The 23,591-nt window shown below is 36.7% G+C and overlaps 1 protein-coding gene across 1 annotated transcript in view; it reads left to right on the top strand.

The window, feature by feature from the left end:
* eys (eyes shut homolog) overlaps positions 1-23,591 on the top strand; it is a gene marked incomplete at its 5' end in the record, with an annotated part of 292,239 nt that overhangs the window by 234,902 nt on the left and 33,746 nt on the right. Inside the window, 2 exons of the mRNA XM_084390837.1 lie at positions 1,060-1,227; positions 10,300-10,450. Coding sequence (XP_084246963.1) covers positions 1,060-1,227; positions 10,300-10,450 — 319 coding nt within the window. The remainder of the gene's footprint in view (positions 1-1,059; positions 1,228-10,299; positions 10,451-23,591) is intronic.

Below are 23,591 nucleotides of genomic sequence, written 5' to 3'. Positions count from 1 at the left end.
AAAGATGACATTTTGTATTGTTTTGCGAAATATTCCGCAACGCATTAATACACATCGCACTCATTGGGTTTCATAGGTTTCTGTGCGTGACAAATTTTTAGGATGACGAATAAGAAAAAACACAAATAGCCATATATCTTGCAACCCTGTTGAATGCCAGCATGTGCTCGTGTTTTAATTCAGAGTTGATTCCAGTATGCACAGATAATTATTCAGCAAACACAATGATACCTGTGAACATTTCCTGCTTGTCATACAACATGACTGTCTTATTTATCAAAATGTGGACCTTTTCAGATTCTCAGTTGAAGAAAAATAGATTCCTGTTAGACAGGAAGTGAGGTGAGGCTGTTGTCACTGTTTACATCCATACAAATGGTCTATTCAAATACAAGAGTTTATGGGAATTAGTAAATTTTAATTGTAAAAATCCATAAAAATATAAATATAGACAATTCTCCCTTTTAAACAACTCTTTAATGATTATCTAAACTTAATATGTATTGTTAATCTGGTACAGGTTTAAATTTGTATTAAAACTAGATAACCTACAGCTAACTCATAATAGCGCCCCTCGGTGGTGGTTTGGGGTAAGACACAATAGGCAGGTCCCCACCGGAATAGAAAAACCTGACAAAAATTCACCTTTCTAAAATTAATAATTTCTGATAATAAAGTTGATTTTTGGGATTCAAAAATTCCCCCAGACACTTCTGTGTAAAAATTATGGCTTTATTGTATTTAGAAATTGGTGTCCCCACGTGTACCCTTCTAGTCAGGAGTCCCCACGACGTAGCAAAAACAAGTATGTGTGTGTGTGTGTGTGTGTGTGTGTCACATTACATGAGTGCATTTGCTTTTATGAGCTAATATTAATTGAGAGCTGTAGAAATATTATTATATTAGAATATACTTCTAAAAATTTATTTTGTCACACCACAATTTAAAATCTCTAACTGTTAATGACAAAATGGTGGATGGATGTTTACTTGAATTGTCGACTTTACCTTTTACCAGTAGAATTATTGTGGGTTTTTTTGTCTTTTTTTTTTTTTTCAGATACAACCGTCTTTTTCCCTCGATTTGATGGTACCTCTTTCTTGGAGTTGCCGTCGCTGACGTCCCTGTTTCAGTCAGACACTCACTTTACGAGTCATTCCTCTGAGGACAGGAGGACTGTGTTTTTTACAATGAAGAGCAAGACACCTCATGGTACTATTCTCTACAGTGAGTATCTGAGAGCCACCGGAGAATACAGCACATAAAGACCCCGTGAAATCAAAATCAGAGTTGGTATAGTAGCTTTGAGCTCATCTATATGCTGAAATGAATTTTTTGGACTGTCAAAAGGCTACTGGCCATTTTTAAAAGGGAAATGGTTTCAATTTGAGATGTTTCAATTTGAGAAATGCTTATCAAACCACATGGTGCAGGGATGACGTATTTTTGTAGGCCAAAACCTGTAATTTAGCATTTTAGCACTTTCGTTTTTTTTTAATGAGTTTTTAGTTAAATGCTTGAAATACACTGTAAAAAAAAAAATATATATATATATATATATATATACAGTGCTATGCATAAGTTTAGACACCCATACTAAAGTTGACTAAAAAGAGGAATAAAAAATCATCTTTTGGAAACTGAACTTAATGCCTTAATTTAAAAAATTAGGGAAAATCCAACCTTTAAGGACACCAATTTTCTTTGTGAATGAATAATGCATCGTAAATAAATAAATGTTCTTCCTTAAAATACAGGGTGCATAAGTTTGGACACCCCTATGTTAAATTCCCATAGAGGCAGGCAGATTTTTATTTTTAAGTATTTTTATTTATTATTTTTTAGGATACTATGCATCTTGATAAAGTTCCCTTGGCCTTTGGAATTAAAATAGCCCCACATCATCACATAGCCTTCACTATACCTAGAGATTGGCATGGTTTTATTTCAGTTAGCCTAATAGCTGGTTTGATTTGCATTGAGAGATGATCTTATGGAAAGTACCCCATGCCAATCTCTAGGTATGGTGAAGGCTATGTGATGATGTGGGGCTATTTTAATTCCAAAGGCCAAGGGAACTTTATCAGGATGCAGAGTATCCTAAAAAATAAAATAAAAAAATACTTAAAAATAAAAATCTGCCTGCCTCTACAGGAATTTAACATAGGGGTGTCCAAACTTATGCACCCTGTATTTTAAGGAAGAACATTTATTTATTTACGATACATTATTCATTCACAAAGAAAATTGGTGTCCTTAAAGGTTGGATTTTTCCTAATTTTTTAAATTAAGGCATTAAGTTCAATTTCCAAAAGATGATTTTATATTCCTCTTTTTAGTCAACTTTAGCATGGGTGTCTAAACTTATGCATAGCACTGTATATATATATATATGTGTGTGTATGTATGTATGTGTTTTTACAATGCTTTAAATAAGTTGAGCAATTTTCAACTTTTTTATAAGTTATACAAGATTCAACTCATTTTTTTAGGTCAGTTTCATGTAATTTAAGTTGAAATGACTTAAACATCCAAGTTGATTGTACTTAAAAATTGAAGGCAGTAACTTTTTTTTACAGTGTAAGGTATGTGGTGAATGCAAGCTCAAGATATTTTCACATTTTATTCTACAATATAAAATGCATAAGTAATATTGTAATTATCTTGTGATTTTTTTTTTTTTCAAAGCTTTTACTTTTCTTGTAAAAGGCGATTAGCTAAATGGGACTACAGAGGTTGTCGGGGACATTAAATGTCATCAGCTGAACAGGTAAACTCATCTACTCACTAGAAGTAAAAGTACGTCGTCCCTGTACCATTCTATTATGGGGTCTTTAATAGCTAAATGTGCTAATGTCAAGTGATGCATGCCTTATAGGTAAGCATTTGTGATTTGAAAAGAGTTGAGATGAGATCTCAAGAGCAGATGAGATTAGTCCATTATTTTAGGCTTTCTTTTTCATTTTCTTGCAGAAATGTATCTAAAATAATTTACCATGGAAACCTTTTTAGGTCTTTAATCATTTCTACACAGACTTCATTATCTGTGCTAATTCTAAACCAGTGACATATTCGTGGTAAATGACATGTCTCTATGGCTACCTGCTCGTCGCTTGCTCAAAGATCAAGGTGAACAGCTGTATATAAATACACATAGCGTATGTTACAATAATAGTGTCAGTTTGATTTGAGAGGTAAGTAATTAATTTTGACATCACATTCATGATATATTTTCCCTGATGTGTCTATTGAATAGCAATCACCTTCAACCGATGCGGAAAGTTTGACTCGATAACTCGCACTCTATCAGTGTGTGTTAATGAATAATTGGCTTCCCAGCCTCCCTCGCTGCGGATTATACACTCTGAGTTATGAGACTGTGAATATAACTGGTAAGCCTCAGTGCTAAATTAAAACGCCGGACAGTCGACTGTACCTCTTTATCCAGTAATGAAGTCCTCTCTCAGGACATGTTAATGACATAGCAAATGTCTCTAGGTGAAATCAATCACACTAGTATATGTGCTGTGGGCTGAATTTAAAGTTATGATGGCTGATCCTATTAGCTAATTGGCAAACCCTGCTGGATGATGCTCTTCAATTACTTTGTCCTAAACAAATATGGTCCCTTGGCTGGGCCGAACTCCAAATGAATGAGTATTTGGGGATTTTACCTGTAATTGAGTGAATTCGATTTACATGAATTATAATGTATTAAAATCTTAAGTAGTATCATTATTGGAAAACAAGAATATATTATAAATGGTCCGTTTTGTTCTATCAAACGCTGCCTTGCTGACAAATCTCTGTTGTACATGAGAGTTCAGGTTGTTTTTTTTTCAATCAACTTATTGATGTTATAATAGGCTATAAATATTCACCATGTCCAACACGCTCACTCTCAGTCCGGTACCTTGTAAACACAAATTTGTTTTTAGACTAATTGATTAAAATTCATGTGTGCTCTTACTTCGGGAAGTCAGATAAAGTAAGCCAATCAGATTAAAGCTTGTCAGATGGAGAAACAACTTTAAGATTTTCAGAAGTCAGTTGCGCGTTGCGCATGTTATTCATATGCTATTTTAAGGGCGCATGCTTGGCCATAATCAATGTAGCGTGTGCACAACGCGCATGCACTTTGCTTATCTCATCTACACACAGACGCAGCAGTTCTCATTTTTAGAAAACCATACATTATTACAAGGAAAAATATTACCACACGAGGGAAATCATTGTTGTGTCCATGAAGATGTGAAAAAATAGGCATAAATCTAGCTTTCACATTTACCTAGTTTACCTACCTAGTTCTAGTTTCTCCATCCCCATACAATGTCACTTCTCTGTGTTTTACGGCCCTGACGAGAACGTCGGTCTCCTCGGCTGTGAACCGCTCCTGGCGTGCGCCTGGCAAATCCGCCGTTATAATAGCAATGCGCCATGGAACAAGCACGCCTGCTCTTAAAGGGAATGTGAGATGTCGCTCTGATTGGTTTATTTCAGGTTACGCCCAAACCACACCTATGAATAATGAAGCTTCTTCAGACCAACCCATTTTAGATTTGCGCCAGACGCAAGAGTCATTTATCCCGCCGGTATAATAGCAACAGCGCCAAGACCCGCCCACAAAGTTACTTGCGTTTCGCGCTTGATACTTGCGTTTCAGATCGTTAAAATAGGGCCCATGGACTAATTTGCACAAAATGACAACTGTTTTGCAAACTAGGTGAAAATGGGAAATATTAATAATTAATCTTAAAGGTATAGTGGACGATCTTTCCGAATTTTAGATAAGACCCGTCCTCTCCACTTTTTAAATAAGTTTGATTGATTCACCAGAATGATTGACAATTAGAAGGACCAATAGAATAGGTGATCCACCCGGAAGTAAAAAATATTCCGCTATACCTTTAACTTGTTATAATTAAGTATATATTTGGATCAGTTAATCTGATTAACTTGATGTAGCTAAATTAATATCACAATCAATGAATCAGTTTGTCCAGCAAACACTCAGTATTGATTTATTAATTCTAAGAAAGGGTATTTTTCATGGCCACAGTAAATTAATTATTTTTTAGCATGTAGCAAGATCAGGAATCGTTTAAGTGACATTAATCTGCACGCAGAATCAGGGAACTCATGTCTTGTGCACAGTTTTATTAACTAAATCGCAAACACATAACTAATCTAAACAACCACATACACACAAAGCACACGTTCATAGGAAATGGAAAGTTGAAAGTGGATTAAACCGGGAACAGGAAATGAAGCTATGGCGTCATTTAACCACATGAAAAGAACCATCAGCTTCTTATTTCAAAGCAACTCATTAAATGTACGATACTTTCATTGCCGTTGCAGTTTAAACAGTCTGTTAAGTTTCTGAAGAAGGTTTTGATGGTTCCGTGAGTCGGTGGTGTTGATGTTGCAATCGATTTCTTCTGCGTTGAATAAAGAAATTATGACAAACTTGCCTAGTAAGTTTGACTCTGTTATGGTCGAGGAAGTTGGGTTTCCGGTCCCACACGGGCAACAACCAGGAGAAGAGGGAAGAGAGGGAGGTCACTGAGAAGTTGGCTTTTTAAGTTTCACAGAGGTCACGCCTCTTGGAGTTTGGCTTGACCAATAGAAAAGGTGCAATTTTCCAGAGGGAAAAGATAGATAAAGATTTAGCTCATCAAAATACAAATTCATAGATACCAAACATGGGGTATGTGAGGTTATTAACTGTTGGTTCTATCATAAAGCATGCAATACACATAAAAAAATACAATACAAGCGACACTATACAAGACAGTAATAATCGTACACATACATATCTTGTTGGTTGAGGTTAAATATAACAAATCATTGTGTCTGATTTGTCTCAGTCATTGCAACTGTCCAATAAGCAGGACTGTGTGATGTCACAAATTGTGGCTGGGCGCTTTTTGTGGTTCTGCTGAACATTGTGCACATAATGATTCGATACAGGTTTGAAATATTATCATTCAGTGTGAAGTGCTTCATCAATCATATTATTTTACTGTCACATTTGCAGTCGTCATTGTTCAAAAGTTCCAAGCTTATTTCAAATGACTAAAATGCAGCCCATATTACATCAGTAGCAGCGGTCTTGGCAATCACCTGACATTTAAATAACCTGATAGGGAGATGAGTCATGTCTATAAATTGTTGGCACTAAAGGCAGAGCTGGATGAAACTGTCATCTTTGAATGAGATTGCTCTTGATGTCAAGTTAGAAAATTCATTTTACTTCCACCCTGTCAGATTAGTCTTGCATATGCAGCTCACCTGACACGGCCAATATGACAGTGTTTATCTCATGTCTCAACCTGTCAGAATCTTCATGAAATTTCTTTTATAGATTAGCCATGTAAAATAAGACAGGGAGCAAGCATTTGGGTCAGCTCTCTCTCGTTCTGACAGATTCATCAATTTTAGAGAAGGGAAACTGACTGATTTAATTAGAGTGATCTCCCAACCCGGCGTGAATGTGATTAGTAACTTGTTTATTTTTCATTGGCGAGCGGACTTTTGATCAATGTCAATTTTATCCAAATAATTACAATTCATACAGTGTGGTCCTAAAGTCAGACAACTAGTAAAAACGCTTGTATTTTCCATTTTTCTCATTTTAATATTATATTATAAAAATGCATGTTTAATTTCACAATATTACTTGAATATTGACAGAATATTTCCTCTTCATTTTTCGTAACTTTTTTTACGAGACGACGAAACGAGACACAGCTGACATGATTAACGACAAACTCTAAACGTGAACAAACACAAAACGTGACTATTATATTATATTATATTATATTATATTATATTATATTATATTATATTATATTATATTATATTATACAATGTCACAAATTAATTTTTGATTAGTGGCCTAGAAATAATACAGAATATTTCTTCTTCATGATAAATTATGTTTGTTTAAAAAAACAAAAAAACAAAGTGGTCTCAGTGTTTTGGACCGCAATGTCTCTATATGAAACTTAAAGAAAAAGGAGCACCACTGGTATCTAATCTGTAATGTGATGATTAAATTCAGTTCAATGTTTTTATATGCCTTTCACTAAATTAACCCTCCTGTGTCCGAGTGTTTTTCCACTCTTGGATTGTAACACTCTTGGACTGATGTGTAGGTGTGCACCCCAGTTTAAATTTAAGACATGAAAAAAACTCTAGATATCAAAGGACGCTAATAAGAAGTATCAGAAATGCAGAAAAATGTTAAGAGTTACACCTGCATCTCATCTGTTCCCTCCCCTCCAAACAAAACCGTCCCACGAGCACCACGTCAGACTCCCGCTGGGCTTCAGTCATCAGCAGACGAGAGGCAGAGCGAATATAACAGGTGACAGGTACTGACAAGAGGATGCATGCTCCGTTAGACCCAGTACAGGGTAACAGGGCCATTGGGACAATAAGGAGTAATTTGTCATTTCCTTACACCCCTCCTGCCCCATCCCCTTTACATAAAAAAGAGGAAGAAATACAACTGGAGTTGATGCAGTAAGTGTCAAGTGCATCTGCAATCACTGGGGTTGTTGCCAGATATGCCACAGCAAGCAGGAAGCTTGACAATATTGTTGTGACTACTCATGCCCAGATGGGAATAAAATAGGCGCTTATTGATTTAGTTGTGTTACCTTGTGCTTCTGAATCTGTACAGTGCGTGCAGAATTATTAGGCACGTTGATTTTCTGATCTTTTTTTTTTTCCAGGCACATTTTACCAATTCCAAACCACATTAATCGTAATAACTACAATTCATTTTGTATTTCATCATTTATAAGTGATATATAATTGTTCATGAAGGCTGGAAATGAAAAACGCCTTATTTCCAGGTGTGCAGAATTATTAGGCACGTTTTCCTTTACAGATAAAATAAGCCAAAAAAGAGATTTAACTCAGACTGAAAAGTCAAAAATGATTAAATGCCCATGAGAGGAATGCAATACTAATGCAATACTAGAAATTGTAGTTAAGGCATGAACACTGGAAAGTGAAATGCTCACTGGGTCAGCAGAGTCAGACAAAAACAGGTGGAGAAGAAAAGATACATGTTAACTGCAAAAGAATGAAGAATTAAGGTGAAGAATTAAGTGTGAAACCATCAGGAACCCTTTAGTCTCCAGCGCCACCAGTTTCCAGACCTGCAACTTACCTGGAGTCTCCAGAAGTGCAAGGTGTCAGGATCTCAGAGACTTGGGTTAGGTAAAGAATCCTAAAATGTACCCCCTCTTAATAAGAATCGCAAGCTGAAGTGTAGTAAAATACATGAAGACTGTTTTTTTTATAGGCTTTATAGACAGACAGATTGAGAGTGACTCTTGAAGGACCAGCACCAGATCCTCTTCTACCACTATTTGAAGAATTCATCTTCCAGAATCTGACAGTAAGTTTTGGGAGCTCATTTTTAGTCCATCTCTGCAAAACGGACTTCAGGGTAGGAGATGGTCTAAAAATAAACTCCCAAAACTTATTCAAACGTATTCTGGAAGATGAATTCTTCAAATAGTGGTAGAAGAGGATCTGGTGCTCGTCCTTCAAGAGTCACTCTCAATCTGTCTGTCTATAAAGCCTATAAAAAAACAGTCTTCATGTATTTTATTACACTTCAGCTTGTGATTCTTATTAAGAGGGGGTACATTTTAGGATTCTTTACCTAACCCAAGTCTCTGAGACCCTGACACCTTGCACTTCTGGAGTCTCCAGTTAGGTTGCAGGTCTGGAAACTGGTGGCGCTGGAGACTAAAGGGTTCCTGATGATTTCACACTTAATTCTTCACCTTAATTCTTCATTCTTTTGCAGTTAACATGTGTCTTTTCTTCTCCACCTGTTTTTGTCTGACCCTGCTGACCCAATGAGTATTTCACTGTCCAATGTTCATGCCTTAACTGCAATTTCTAGTATTGCATTCCTCTCATGGGCATTTATTAATTTTTGACTTTTCAGTCTGAGTTAAATCTCTTTTTTGGCTTATTTTATCTGTAAAGGAAAACGTGCCTAATAATTATGCACACCTGGAAATAAGGTGTATCACTTATAAATGATTCAATCCTAAATGAATTGTAGTTATTTATTAATGTGGTTTGGAATTGGTAAAATGTGCCTGGAATAAAAAATATGATCAGAAAATCAACGTGCCTAATAATTCTGCACGCACTGTACGCTGTAAACCTTGATATGCTTATGTACTTAATCTGTGTACTTATATTTACCACTTATTGTTGGCAGATGTGGTTGGTTTGCAAATAATGAACAAGGAAATGAAATGGTTAATGTATAAATCATAAAAGAAAAACTCTAAATGGTCAGACCGAGAGCATGAATGCAAGTGCGTTACTCATAAAGTGGTAACACTTCACAATAAGGTTTCATTAGTTAGTTAACTACTTTTGTTAAACTAAGAATTAACAATACTTCTACAGCATTCATTACTCTTAGTTAATGTTCATTTCAATATTTACTAATACATCATTTAAGTCAAATGCTGTAATTATTAACATTAGTTTAATGTTCTGTGAATTAACATGAATAAACAATGAACAGCTGAATCAAGTTAATAAATGCTGTATGTATTGCTCACTGTTAGTTGATGCATTAACTAATGTTAATAAATGAAACCTTATTGTAAAGTATTACCAATAAAGTTAGACAGTTTCTTTGTGTATTTTTGCTCCTCAAATGAAAATAGTATCAAATGAAGTCTGCAAACTGCAATACTAGCATTTCATTCCCGAGTGAATGATTCATCGACTCACTCATAAAGCCAGTCACATGTTTTGTTATTTTTAATGAATTTTTTGAGCGAATGATTCATTAACTCACACCTAAACTGTGAGTTTGAACACAATAAATCAGTAAACAACTAAAAATGTAGAAATATTTTCACAAATAAACCTAAAAAAAATAGTAGATTCTTTTTGTATGCAACTTATTTCGTTGTGACAATATTTTAAAAGAAACAACCAATCAAACGCTAAACTGCATTTGTTAAATGTCTATGAAATATAACACCAAATTTATCTGCTTTATAAGGATTTAGAGTTAGAATTTGGTTTGATACCTTCTAAAATCCATTTATAAAAATAAAAAACATATATTTAAGTTTGAATGAACTAGCATTTGAGTGCTTTTACATAAGGTCAGGGATTTTGTATGACTTAAACATGGTTTGTGGCCCCAAATTAAAACAGGTCATCGCTAAATTTCATTATGATAAGCTCTCTGAGTGAAAGCTTCCTCATCTCTTTATATTCCTTCTTCCCTTTCAGCCCGGGAGCAAAATTTCGGAGACCGTTTCCTCCATGTGTTTGTCCAGAATGAAAGACCAGTGGCCAGGCTGGGCTGCAGTGGTGCTCATGTTTTGACCACAGCTGCTCATCACAGTATCAAGAACGATAGCTTGGTGCCAATTACAGTGAGGTGAGAATGGTTTCATTTATTTTTACACTGCAAAAGATCATTTTCTTCAGTGTTTTTGTATTTAGAAGCTGAACTGTGAAGATACTAAACCTTTTTTTCTTGGTTTAAGCTTTAACCTTGCAAAGTTTTTGTTACAATTTACCAAATATGTAAGGAACATTTGTATTTTTTATTTGTATTTTTTTGCAGTGCGCTGTCAAGGAATTATTTGTACAAGAAATTATTCTTTATTAGCTAATCTGCATTTACTCTAACACTTTGGATTTAATGGAACACAAAGTTCTTTCATATTACAGCACATTTATTCATGTACCATTTCCTACAGCGATTTTGGATTTTCACACTAGCATACTGTGACTTTGATCAGAAGAATTTATATATGGATTATTATAATCTCTCGCCAAAGTAGCAAAACTACAAAAAAATGATGAGGCCAATAAAAAGTTTCCAAAAGTTTTTCATTTGACTTTCATAAAAAAATAGAATATCTGTTTTAATCAAAATCAACCTCTGGGAAATTAAAGTGCCATAGTTGAAAAAAATGCTCTGAAGTGTTTGGCTTTTCTTGAAGATACGTTCAGAAGTCAATTTAATGCACGTTTCTATACCAATTTGATATGCTCCTGCAGTATATCACAGCTACAGGTTTTAATATTGAATGTGTTATCATTTATAAATGGCAGCGTCTCTTTTCTGGGCTATGCGAATCTCATGCTTAGGGAGTTTTGACATGTAAATGCTGTGGGAGTCGCATCAAAGCTGCTTTTTCATATGGCTTACATGCTACATATTAGTCTTTGTTCGTTTCATCACCTAATAATAATGCAAATTAACATTATCTTGAGGGAGCCAGTCACCGCTTGCACATAATTTCATAATTAATATAATGAAATGAACATATATACATATAACTACTCAAATGGAAATTTTAAGCCACAAACTTGCACTATTACTATTATGATTTCTATTTAGTAATGACCGCGTGCTTGAATATATTGCAGAAGTAATTTGCATAAGAAGGCTTAAATGTCAAGATGCTGTTAATAGAATTGCAATTATTTACTATTAGCTTAACTACTGTATTAAATAATGCGAGTTGATCATAAAATATTAGAATTTGGTTCATTTAGTGCAACTATTTGTTTTAAAAAAAACAATGCATTGAAAACAAATACACAATCGTGCCTTCTCCAATACTGACCTTGACAGAGCATCTTAAAAATGGCACAGTCATGAAAAATAGAGGCAAAAGTCTGCATGTGTTAATACAGTAGGGCAAATTGTTTCAAACTATTGCAGATGGAATACAACAATCAATAAATGTTTTATTGATTGACAGCCCTATTTAGACTTAACCTGAAATGAATTACTTGTCCTCTCAAAAAGTATAACACATTTGTATTGGTATTGGTAAATGTTTCATGTTTATAAAACTACAGTGTCTACATGTTGTTTGCATAATGTTTATGCTTTGCTTTCATTTATTCAATTACATTTTATCTCAGCCCTGGATGCATGTAGTTTAATGAAATCTCTCCAGATGTAATGGTGGTCTCAGTGCGCTTAAGCAACATTTTAGTGCATATATATATATATATATTTTTTTTTTTAAATCTTAGCTGTACTATTTTAGCTGATGCAGTCCAGTCCTCGGTCATTAGAGTGCTGATTTCACATGTATATTTGATGGGTTTCTTGAACAGCTTTTCTCCCATAGGGGATGTGTTTAGATGCCAAGCACTTCTAACTTAACAATCCGACAGCCTGTATCAGTTGTCTCTAGATATTCCTGCTGTCTTGTTTGACTCAGCGATCTCATCTCTTAGGGCTTGGAGAAGGTTTCTCTCCTTCTGTCACTCGTCTGAGGAAATACTCTGGCTGATGGAATGGAGATATTGTCAGATGTGCCATCTGCACTTTTCTGAATGTCTGCTTTCTTTGTTCTCAATATTCTACAGAATAAATCATTATTTTGACATTGGCACATACATGTCCAATAAGACTTTAAATTATGTTGTGAGATACTGTAAAAAATGGTGCATATAATCCATTAGAAATACCTGATTCAAATGGTACAAAATGAGAATTAAATGGGGTCATGAGAAATCAAATTTGCCTTGATCTTTTGACATATAAGAGGGCTTTGTACTATTAAAGCATCCTACAAGTTTCATAGCTTAAAACCTCATTATATATATTTGTTTTATTATTGAAATAAGCTCCAAAAGCAGCTTGTTTTGATATTGCGGGATCTGTGACATCACACAGATAAATATATTTGCATATGACATGACGAATAGTCCATCATCGCACCATTGGCCCCGCCCACTGGCATTCCAGCCCGATCTCATCCCAAGGCATCATATACTGACGCTTTTGACATTTCGTCTACATCGAACGCACATGGCACCCTTTAGCGTCAATATGACACGCAGATAGATATGGGCCAGAAGGCGCCTCCTAGCGGTCTAACCCTAACCCTACCCCAGACCTAAACCTACCCATAACCGAACAAAGCTATCTGCGTCTCATATTGACGCTAAAGGGTGCCATGTGCGTTGGATGTAGACGAAATGTCAAAAGTGTCAGTATATGACGCCCTAGGATGAGAATGCGTTGGGCATTCAGTAGCTTAACAGCTCACATTTGCCTACATGTTAAAAGCGTCACGTTAAAAGCAAATAGAACCCATTATAATCACTGACGCTGTCTACACTGCATACAGTATGCAGAAGTTTCTGACATACTCCACGTGCTCAAGTCTGTCGACAACATAAATGGAAGAGTGAAAGAAAGTTCGCTTTGGCGCGTCCAGTTTAAACAGCTCATTTGCATCTCTGTACTGACTTCATAAGGATCCCAGCGGCAAAAACAAGTGGATGGTTTAATGGCATCCCGGATCGCGCCTGGGGATTATATGTTTGTTCAGAGAATGTTGTTTTTTCTTAACTTTATTGAATCTGAAAGCAGCAGCATCACAAACCGTAAGTAAATGATTTCATAATGCTTTGTCTGTAAATTACAGTTTTATATGGATAATCTTTTTTAAACATTTACTAACGTACAATTTTGAGGGGGTGTTGATACTGTTTTCTATGCAATGGCGTTAGCCAATCATAACAGTGGCTGTTTACTGACAAGCCTTTAAAGGAGCCACCCATTAAAAACAGATCATTTCAGGGAGAGGGTCAGAATGAGGGTTGAAAATAATTGTCTTTCCTCGTCTGTGTGTGTGTGTGTCTCCTTAAAAAACTGCAAGTTCGACAGGATAAAAAATTACAACCTTAAGCAGCAATTGACACAGCATGGTGTCTGAAGCAGTGAGTGTCTTGAATTGGCCAATATGCACCAGCAACTAAAAGCTTTTAAAAGGAGTGCAGTATTGCCATTTAAATAACATTAAGATAACAGCAAGTTAAAGACATCATTGCAAACAAATGCACATGCACCATGGTGTGCCAACAACTGATGCTGAAGACAATGGGAGAGATTCACCTGTTTAAAGCAAAAGTCTTTTGCATTCACAATTGAAAAAGAAAAGAAAAGGAAATTCTAGAAAAATATTAGAAAATAAAATTCACCCTGTTGTATAGATTTCTTTGTGTGCATGTGTGAAATTGACAAATTCCACAAAGCATCAAAAAATACACTTAGAATCAGTATGCAGATTAAAAGATTAACACATCACTGTAATTGAAGCTGCTGCACACAGTAATGTTTTAGCTATATTTACTCCTGTATACAAAGCCTAATGGTTTCATCTTTTGGTTGATGATAATCATAATATCCTGATATATATTCATGTCCATATACAGTATGTACCGTTTTCCTGAATCTCCGAGCACTGACGTGAGAGTCTAATCTCCTCCTCCTGTCAGACGGTGAGAATAAACCTGGCATTGTCGATATCAATTATTCTGCCTCTTGATTTTTGAGGTCATCTCTCTGGGTCTGCTTGAGCCGTGAAGATCTGATGAGATCACGCGTTGCATGGTACTGGATCAAGGTCAGCCATGTGGCACTTCAGCAGAATCTTAATGCAGCTGGAAGAAGCGTGATACCTTTCATTAGTTTCATTAGAGTCTGAATGTCACGTGACTTAATCATTCTTTTTAATTACCGTAAATGAGTTGGCGTTTTTATGTGCGTGGTGTGCTGTGCATGAGTTTTGGGGCTATGCGTGTGCATTCATGGCCAAAAGTACATAGACATCCAGTTATAATTAATGGGTTTGGCTATTCTAGATACATCTGTGCAGAAAATCAATCATACAGCTGTGCAATCTCATAGACAAGCATGAGCCATTTTGTTTCAGCTTTACAATCACCTGAGGTGCATCTAGAATTGATTTACTTAGTCTGGTGTGGAAAATCCTGGCTGGCCTGCATAAAGCCCAGGCCTGAACCACCTTTGGGATGAATCGGAATGCTGACTGACTCTTGTGTCTGAATGGGAGAAAATCCCTGCAGCCATGTTAACATCAAGTGTAACGCAAAGGATGGTTAACTCCATATATTTTTAAATTAAATGCTCCACAATCATATATGAACAAGTCCTCCCTGTGACTTGTTCTCAGATTATTCTTTTTATTATCTTAAACCTGTTGTGGGGATTCCCATCATCTCAGGTTTTGCATTGCCTCAGTGTAAAGGGTCACTTGAAAAATCAGGCTCTGGAGAAAGTAATGTGAATCATTGGCCATTGATGATATACCAGAAGAACTGAAGAGCAGTACAGGGAGTTTGAGATGCTTAGGTCTGTGTCAACGGTCTGTTTGGCGAATGTTCTTCAGCACTTGAGATGTCAATGTTTATAGATGAGGAGCGACAGAATTATAGCAGCTGTTGAAGAATGATTGAAAACCTTGTCAGTTGTCTCAGTTAATGGAAACATGTCAAGTTGCACCATTACTTATGGATTACTTATTCATTTATCATCAAGCTGGATGGTACAAAGCACCAGCAGCAATAAAAGTAAATTTAGCATGCCTTTTACAGTTCAACTGCTGAATATGATTTGAATTACATTGGAAAGAAATTGGAACGATGATTTATGTAACCGCTTTAAATAATGCATTTTCCTTCTTTTCAGTTTTGAATACCCACAAACATGTGGTAATTCTTTAAACATTAAATAATATACTAATCAGTGTTTGAAATGTTAGTTAAATGTATAACTGTCACAATATTTATTAAATGAACTGTCTATACATGAACCATGATGGAATAAAAACATAATTTGCCAGAATGTTCATGTTTTTATAAAATTATGTGGACAAAAATTCGAATTAAATCATTTATTATTTGAGGGAAAAGTAGCCTATCAGGCTGCATACACAACTAATAGATAGATCATATCTGAAATCCCTGTCCTTGTGGGAACATTTTTGAGAAAAACAGCTATGGTGATATAAGTGATGTTTTTTGAAAATGTAAAAATGCGGAAAGTTTTCTGTGATGGGTAGGTTTAGGGGTAGTTTTATTGTAAGTGGATAGAATATACAGTTTGTACAGTATAAAACCCTTAATGTCTATGAAAATTCCCCATAAAAAAATGAAAACACAATGTGTGTGTGTGTGCGTGCGTGCGTGCGTGTGTAAATAATACAAAGAATTTACTCAACCCCAAAAGTACAGTTAAAAATCAAATTGCTCTTGGGTTTACTTGTGGTTCATTTATCACAATGCAAACGGAAGGTCAAGTTGAGAGCATTGCTTTGTTGGATACAGAATCCCACGCAGTGAGCTCTGCTCTAACTTGAACCATTTCGTCAAATGCAGTAGTTCGTCCAGTATTACATTCATGCAGGAACTCTAGTGTACAGAGCACTGTATATACTACATAATGCCAAGTAGTAAGAGGATGTAATGTGCCTCACTGTACATACTTAATGCATGTAGCCTATTTGATACCAGCCATATAGTAAAAAAATCCAGTTAATAATAAATGTTGACTATATTTATAACAGCATCTTCACTTGGAGCTATCGATTAAAAATAACTTCTGTTAGCCACTTGTGTGCAGCTTACAGACTGTATGGCGTTTATTATGTGTGCTTGTTTTAATTTTAGAAGTATTGCAAGTGATTCACTCTATTATGGTGTTCATTTTGTTCTGTTCTATCTTGCCCTTTTGTGTTTACTGGCCCATGATGCACAGTTGTGTTCTGCGTGACACTGTGCCACTGTGACAAGCAAATTTCCCCTCAGGGATCAATACATTTCTATCTTATCTGATCTTACTCAGCTCACATAAATTCACATCAAGTGACAAGTGGATGAGTCGACTCGACTGCGCAATATACCACCGCTTCCTCGCTTCAAGAAAAGATGGAAGAATACTTTAGTCCAAAGTTTTTGATCAGTCTTCCTAAACTGCTGATCTAGATTTCAGACATCAAAGCTCGCATCTGAGTTTTAAAGAAGCCTGAAACTTACACCTCATTCTCCCTCTCTCCCATTTCTGGGAATAACATTCTGTTGTGAATGTTTGATGTATTCAATTCACTTGAAGAACAATCTTTTATTCATACGTTGATCTTATTAATTCATACTTTGTGAACACAGTTTGACTGTGCTGTTTCTGAGCAGTTCGGCCCTCCTCTTCTTGTTTCTGCCTGCTGGAGTCTTTCTTTGGCTTTTGTCTTGTTTTGAATAGATATACAGCAAATAAGCAGTATACATTGCTGCCGGCTTTTTTTGAACACATACTATTAGCAGTCGACATGCTCTGTACACTGCATGTAAGGTTACCTGTTTAATGTGGTCTGTTGATCTTGCATATATTTTGCTGGAGGCTTTTCGATGTTGAGTTTGCTTCAATCTGGTGTAGTACTGGTCTGTGCAGCAGACAGGTTAAATTAGGTTAAAAGCTTGCGGTGGTGACTTATTGTTTACCCTGCGAGTTCCTCCTAGTCTGTTGCCTGTGTATGTATGCCTGCATATATTGCCATATGCTTCTGCTGCGATTTGTCGTTCAACCAAGTCTGCTGTGTGAGTCATTTCTGTTAACACAAAGGCAAAGGCCAACAAGCGTGAGTGGCTGCATTACACAGCATTGTGTCCTGTCCTTTATTACACATGAACTTTAGCACACCCTACCCTAGCACATATTATTAAATGTATGCCATTTATTCCTGGGGAGCTACTGCTGGTTTTTCTTGCGGCTGCTCTGTGGATCAATGCATTAGATCTGCAGATATTTTTGCTTCTTTGATTTCCCAGCAACTGCTGAGACCCCATGTTGGTGCTGTATATTTTGTCCCCCCAGTTGTTGAATTTGGATTTTACTTTGTTTATGGTATTTAAGACCATAAAATTATTCTGAATATGAAATACGTCAACAACAAGGCAAGAACGTATACTCAAACAGAACATTTGGAGGAGCTCATTCCTAAAAAAATTAAATAATAAAATGCTGCTGTGAAACTTGCTCAACAGTTGCAGCTGGCATCAGGAGGAAAGACATTTTAGAAGGAGTTTAATTTTTTTTTTTGTAGTGCAAGATTAGTCATTTTTGCTCCATTTTCCTGAAGAGATGGGCTGCGCTTCAATTCATGTTGTCCCCACAAGTGTACGCTGCTTCCTACACATCTATCTGTAGGAGTCCACTTCATCCATCAATTAATATATATACCAATTTAACCCAGGTTCCATGCACAGCCTGATTAGGTGCAGGTAGATTGCAGGAACGAACTTGAATGACAATAATAAGAACACTCTACCGCACACTATTGACTTGATTTTATTCAGAGCGAACAACGCGTTATAGTACACCCCTCACATTTCAGCAAACATTTTAGTATATCTTTTGTTGCCAGCTATTTTGACAATAATGGCTGTATGTTGAGTTATTTTCAGAGGAGAGTAAATATATACTGCTATACAAGCAGCACATTGACTACTCTAAAATCCAAGTTTCATTTCTATAGTATTGTCCCTTGAGAAGATATACTAAAATGTTTGCTGAAATGTGAGGAGTGTACTCACTTTCGTGAGATACTGTGTATATGTATGTATATATACACTCACTTAAAGGATTATTAGGAACACCTGTTCAATTTCTCATTAATGCAATTATCTAATCAACCAATCACATGGCAGTTGCTTCAATGCATTTAGGGGTGTGGTCCTGGTCAAGACAATCTCCTGAACTCCAAACTGAATGTCAGAATGGGAAAGAAAGGTGATTTAAGCAATTTTGAGCGTGGCATGGTTGTTGGTGCCAGACGGGCCGGTCTGAGTATTTCACAATCTGCTCAGTTACTGGGATTTTCACGCACAACCATTTCTAGGGTTTACAAAGAATGGTGTGAAAAGGGAAAAACATCCAGTATGCGGCAGTCCTGTGGGCGAAAATGCCTTGTTGATGCTAGAGGTCAGAGGAGAATGGGCCGACTGATTCAAGCTGATAGAAGAGCAACTTTGACTGAAATAACCACTCGTTACAACCGAGGTATGCAGCAAAGCATTTGTGAAGCCACAACACGCACAACCTTGAGGCGGATGGGCTACAACAGCAGAAGACCCCACCGGGTACCACTCATCTCCACTACAAATAGGAAAAAGAGGCTACAATTTGCACAAGCTCACCAAAATTGGACAGTTGAAGACTGGAAAAATGTTGCCTGGTCTGAGTCTCGATTTCTGTTGAGACATTCAGATGGTAGAGTCAGAATTTGGCGTAAACAGAATGAGAACATGGATCCATCATGCCTTGTTACCACTGTGCAGGCTGGTGGTGGTGGTGTAATGGTGTGGGGGATGTTTTCTTGGCACACTTTAGGCCCCTTAGTGCCAATTGGGCATCGTTTAAATGCCACGGCCTACCTGAGCATTGTTTCTGACCATGTCCATCCCTTTATGACCACCATGTACCCATCCTCTGATGGCTACTTCCAGCAGGATAATGCACCATGTCACAAAGCTCGAATCATTTCAAATTGGTTTCTTGAACATGACAATGAGTTCACTGTACTAAAATGGCCCCCACAGTCTCCAGAACCCAATAGAGCATCTTTGGGCTTCGTGCCCTGGATGTGCATCCCACAAATCTCCATCAACTGCAAGATGCTATCCTATCATTATGGGCCAACATTTCTAAAGAATGCTTTCAGCACCTTGTTGAATCAATGCCACGTAGAATTAAGGCAGTTCTGAAGGCGAAAGGGGGTCAAACACAGTATTAGTATGGTGTTCCTAATAATCCTTTAGGTGAGTGTATATATATATATATATAGTCAATAAATCACATCTCATGTGCTTATTTAACATGCCCAAATGCCCAATGAAGTTCATTTCGCAGGCACTATTGGGCATTGGAACGACTGGAGATTTTTAAAGTCTTCTCACTGTATTCACCATATTTTCAATACAGCTGTTCTTCAAATGTTTCTTTCATGCATGCTTTGAACATATAGCAGCTTTCTGAGAGTAATATTTGTGTCTGGCAGGCTGTAAGCATTGTTATTTTTAATCAGGAAAGTAGTCAGACTCCTCTTCTGGAGCAGCGTCTCAAAGCCGTAGGGCACGCCTGTAATTTGGGTCTGGAAGATCAGCTGGAGACATGACTAAGAACACAAGCTGCCCAAAATAACTGAAGCCATTCGAGTGAGCTTGTTATGCAAAAAATTGTGTTGACACTTTAATGCAGGAAAGTCAGTGCAGCTGGTTGAGTGAGTCTGAGGGGCTGCGCCTGTCTTTATCGGCTCCCTCGGTAGGGGTGATCAAGGGAAGCGTGTTATCTGCCACCGGCCTTTGACGTGTCAGCGTGGCTCTCAAAAAGCATGCATGTGGGAACAAAGATCTTCAATTCTACATTCATCTTAGGTTGCTTATGATGACACAGTCCGTTTGAGTTTGATATGTTTTGGACAATGTGAAAAATGATCAATGAGTGCAGCAATTCTGACTCTTAATGGCTCTCATTCAGATGAGGAGCAGGAAAAACAAGTCGAAGTGGATGCATGAATGAATGCAAGAACCTGTTTAATAGCGCTTAATCAGTATAAACATATATTTATCTGTACATTATCTGTGGGCCAACAGAGAATTGGGTTGATGGTGCTGAGATTATCTACCATCAAATAGTCGCTTGTTGTTATTGCTGTTCCTGTTGGACTTGCAATGTGGCATGAACTAAAAGTCCTTTCTTATTTCTAGCTTTGTTTTCAAGTCCACTAATAAAAAAACAGCACTGTGTATATATATATATATGTGTGTGTGTGTGTGTGTGTGTGTGTGTGTGTGTGTGTGTGTGTGTGTGTGTGTGTGTGTGTGTGTGTGTGTGTGTGTGTGTGTGTGTGTGTGTGTGTGTGTGTGTATGGCTGCAGGGCTGCAGCTTCATGATGTTTTACTGCCATCTGTTGCCAGTACTTCATACATATTTTGTAGTTGGAGCAATAGAGGCTCTGCGATGCTCCACGTCTTCCAGCATCCATTAGTGAACTGTAGCATGAACTGCAATTATATTCAGCTCTTAGATTTCATCGTTGTTGAACGTTGTGTGATGTCATGATGTTGCATCATGTCTGATTGAGTCAATGTAAACCCTGTGAGCCAATCATTTTAATAGAATATAAAGATAAAAGAAACCACATCTTTTTAAAAAAAAATTGGCTTTTTAGTTGTATAGAGTGCAACAGTGCCACCCCTTTTTTAGCAGCGCTGGTTCCGAAAGTATTTTTTCCATTCATTTTTCCCATAGGGATTTTTTTTTTTTTTCGTTAAAGAGTTACAAGTCATTAACTAAACCAATCAGAGGACAATCACAACTCCACAAACTTTGATTTGAAACAAAAAAGTATTTGAAAATCGGACAAAAATACAAAGGTACAAGACTGTGTACGTGAGGGAAAGAACTATAATTTCCATGACGCATTGCGAACAGCATAGTCAAAATAAAGAATTAAACGATGGAGAAATATAAAACTCCAATTTTCAAATGTTGATTTTATATATATATATTATATTTTGCTAGCAAAGATCTTTTGGCGTGTGTTGCTTTTTTCAACTCTCTGATTGGTGTAATTTTCTGTAAAGTATCATGGGTAATGTAGTTTTTAACCAGTGTTAAACACGATTATTTAAAAAACAATGAAATAATGCGTGTTGACGTCTTCAACAAGCAAATACCATTGATTATCAACCTCTTAGCTCACAGTAAGGCTGTCTTTAAAGGTTTACAAGTTAGCATTCAAAATTGCTTATGGAGAAAATGAATGGAGTTTTTACTTGCACTCTATAGGTGGAGGAACTAGCAACATAGTAAACAAATGGTAACATGACAAAAACCATATAGATTAGAACAACACCTTAGCAACTGCGTGACAACCACCCACCACACCCTATCATTGTGGTGGTCAATTTTGATTTAACTGTCATTTAACGGAATAAATAAATGACAACAGGAAGAAAATGGTGTTTATTTTGGGTTATAAAACTTTGATGAGGCTTATTTTTATGCCTGACACACGGCTGGTCTCAGGCTGGGATACACACATGCAAAAAAGGACTATGCTGTGCTAGTGTACATTGCTGGTACACTCAGAAATTCAAAATTTCCTCTCAGTTTTGATTGCCCTGCGCTGCGTTTCCCAAAAGCACCGTAAGCCTAAGTTGAATGTAGAGACCATTGGTGGCAACCGTTCTACGATCAACTTAAGCTTAAGATGCTTTTGGGAAAGACAGCCCTGGTCGCATTATTTGATTTGAATTATTATAATATTGAGAATCTCTCATTTCAAGATTCACAGTTTATTCATGTAATTTCATGCTAAATGTATTTCTGTCCAGGTCTAATAAGTTTGTTCATGGTTTTTAAAATGACCCCCACAAGGAAATTTGGACAGAATATATCAAAATACTTGATTTGCTACTTGCTATTTCTAATCGCCGGTGGTATGTAATTATTTTAATGTTTGCCCCTGGACTTGTGTGTTTTCCTTGCTCTGTTAGTTTTTTTTTTGTTCCGTGTTACAATTTGCATATGCCCCTGAGTGCAAAATGAGTCATTAATAGTATCTATATATAAAAAATATATATATGTATATAATAATATTTATATGTTTTCTTAGCAGTAGAGAGAACAAAACATGTATTTTGTAACATATTGTTTATTTGGAATACTCCAAATTTTTTGGTCAAAGTGTCAGTTCCGTGGCTGTTTATGGAGGGACAGGAATCTCTCAGATTTCATCAAAAATAGCTTCATTTGTGGTTCGAACGAAAGTCTTACGGGTTTGGAACGTAATGAGGGTGAGTAATCAATGACAGATCAAAAATTACTTTTGAACGGTAGTGTATATACTTTGTGCTTTTTGAGAAATAAACGTTTTCCATTAAAGTGAACGGATAATAAGATCTGACTGAGACTCCCACATGACAGAATTGTGCCCTTTCTCTCTCTGTAAATAACCAGTGTGCTCATTCTGTTCCCTCAGGACTGTATCCACGTGTCCACAAGAGCTCATCAGAAAGAATGACACCAGCTCCCAGTTAGATCATCATCACAGACATGCTCAGCCACAGCACTGCACTAGATGTTCCTTTAGATCTTTTTAATATGAGCCTAGAGAAATATTAGCTGTCTTTGCCATTTGGTAGCATGTAGCTATTTAAGATTGTGTCATCTGCCGCACTTTAGAAAGTGACATTTAAATATTTTTTTAACATCATATTTGTATTGTCCAGCATAAATGCAGTGTGACTGAGTCTTTGTGAAATCTGTTCTCTCTCTCTCTCTCTCTCTCTCTCTCTCTCTCTCTCTCTCTCTCTCTCTCTCTCTCTCTCTCTCTCTCTCTCTCTCTCTCTCTCTCTCTCTCTCTCTCTCTCTCTCTCTCTCTCTCTCTCTCTCTCTCTCTCTCTCTCTCTCTCTCTCTCTCGCGTGGTTCACTTTGAATGGACAAACCCCTGTAGATCTCAGTGGGTGCCATTTAACTGCTGTGTCTAGAGAAGAAAGCAGTAACACAGTGAGCTGGGAAACAGTTTAGTTTTAAACACAATTGCCCACAATATTGCTTAAAAATAACACGTGATTGTTTGGTTAAAAAGATTGTCCCGCCCCCAATCTTTTTGGTTGAGCCAATGTTATGTCTTCTGTTGTATGGACGATATATAACTTTTGTGTTAAGAAGGTCATATAG

Source organism: Rutilus rutilus (assembly GCF_951802725.1).
Source record: "Rutilus rutilus genome assembly, chromosome: 20".
Taxonomy (NCBI): domain Eukaryota; kingdom Metazoa; phylum Chordata; class Actinopteri; order Cypriniformes; family Leuciscidae; genus Rutilus; species Rutilus rutilus.
The sequence above is the reverse complement of the archived record's forward strand: the minus strand, read 5'-3'. Positions and strand labels throughout refer to the sequence as shown.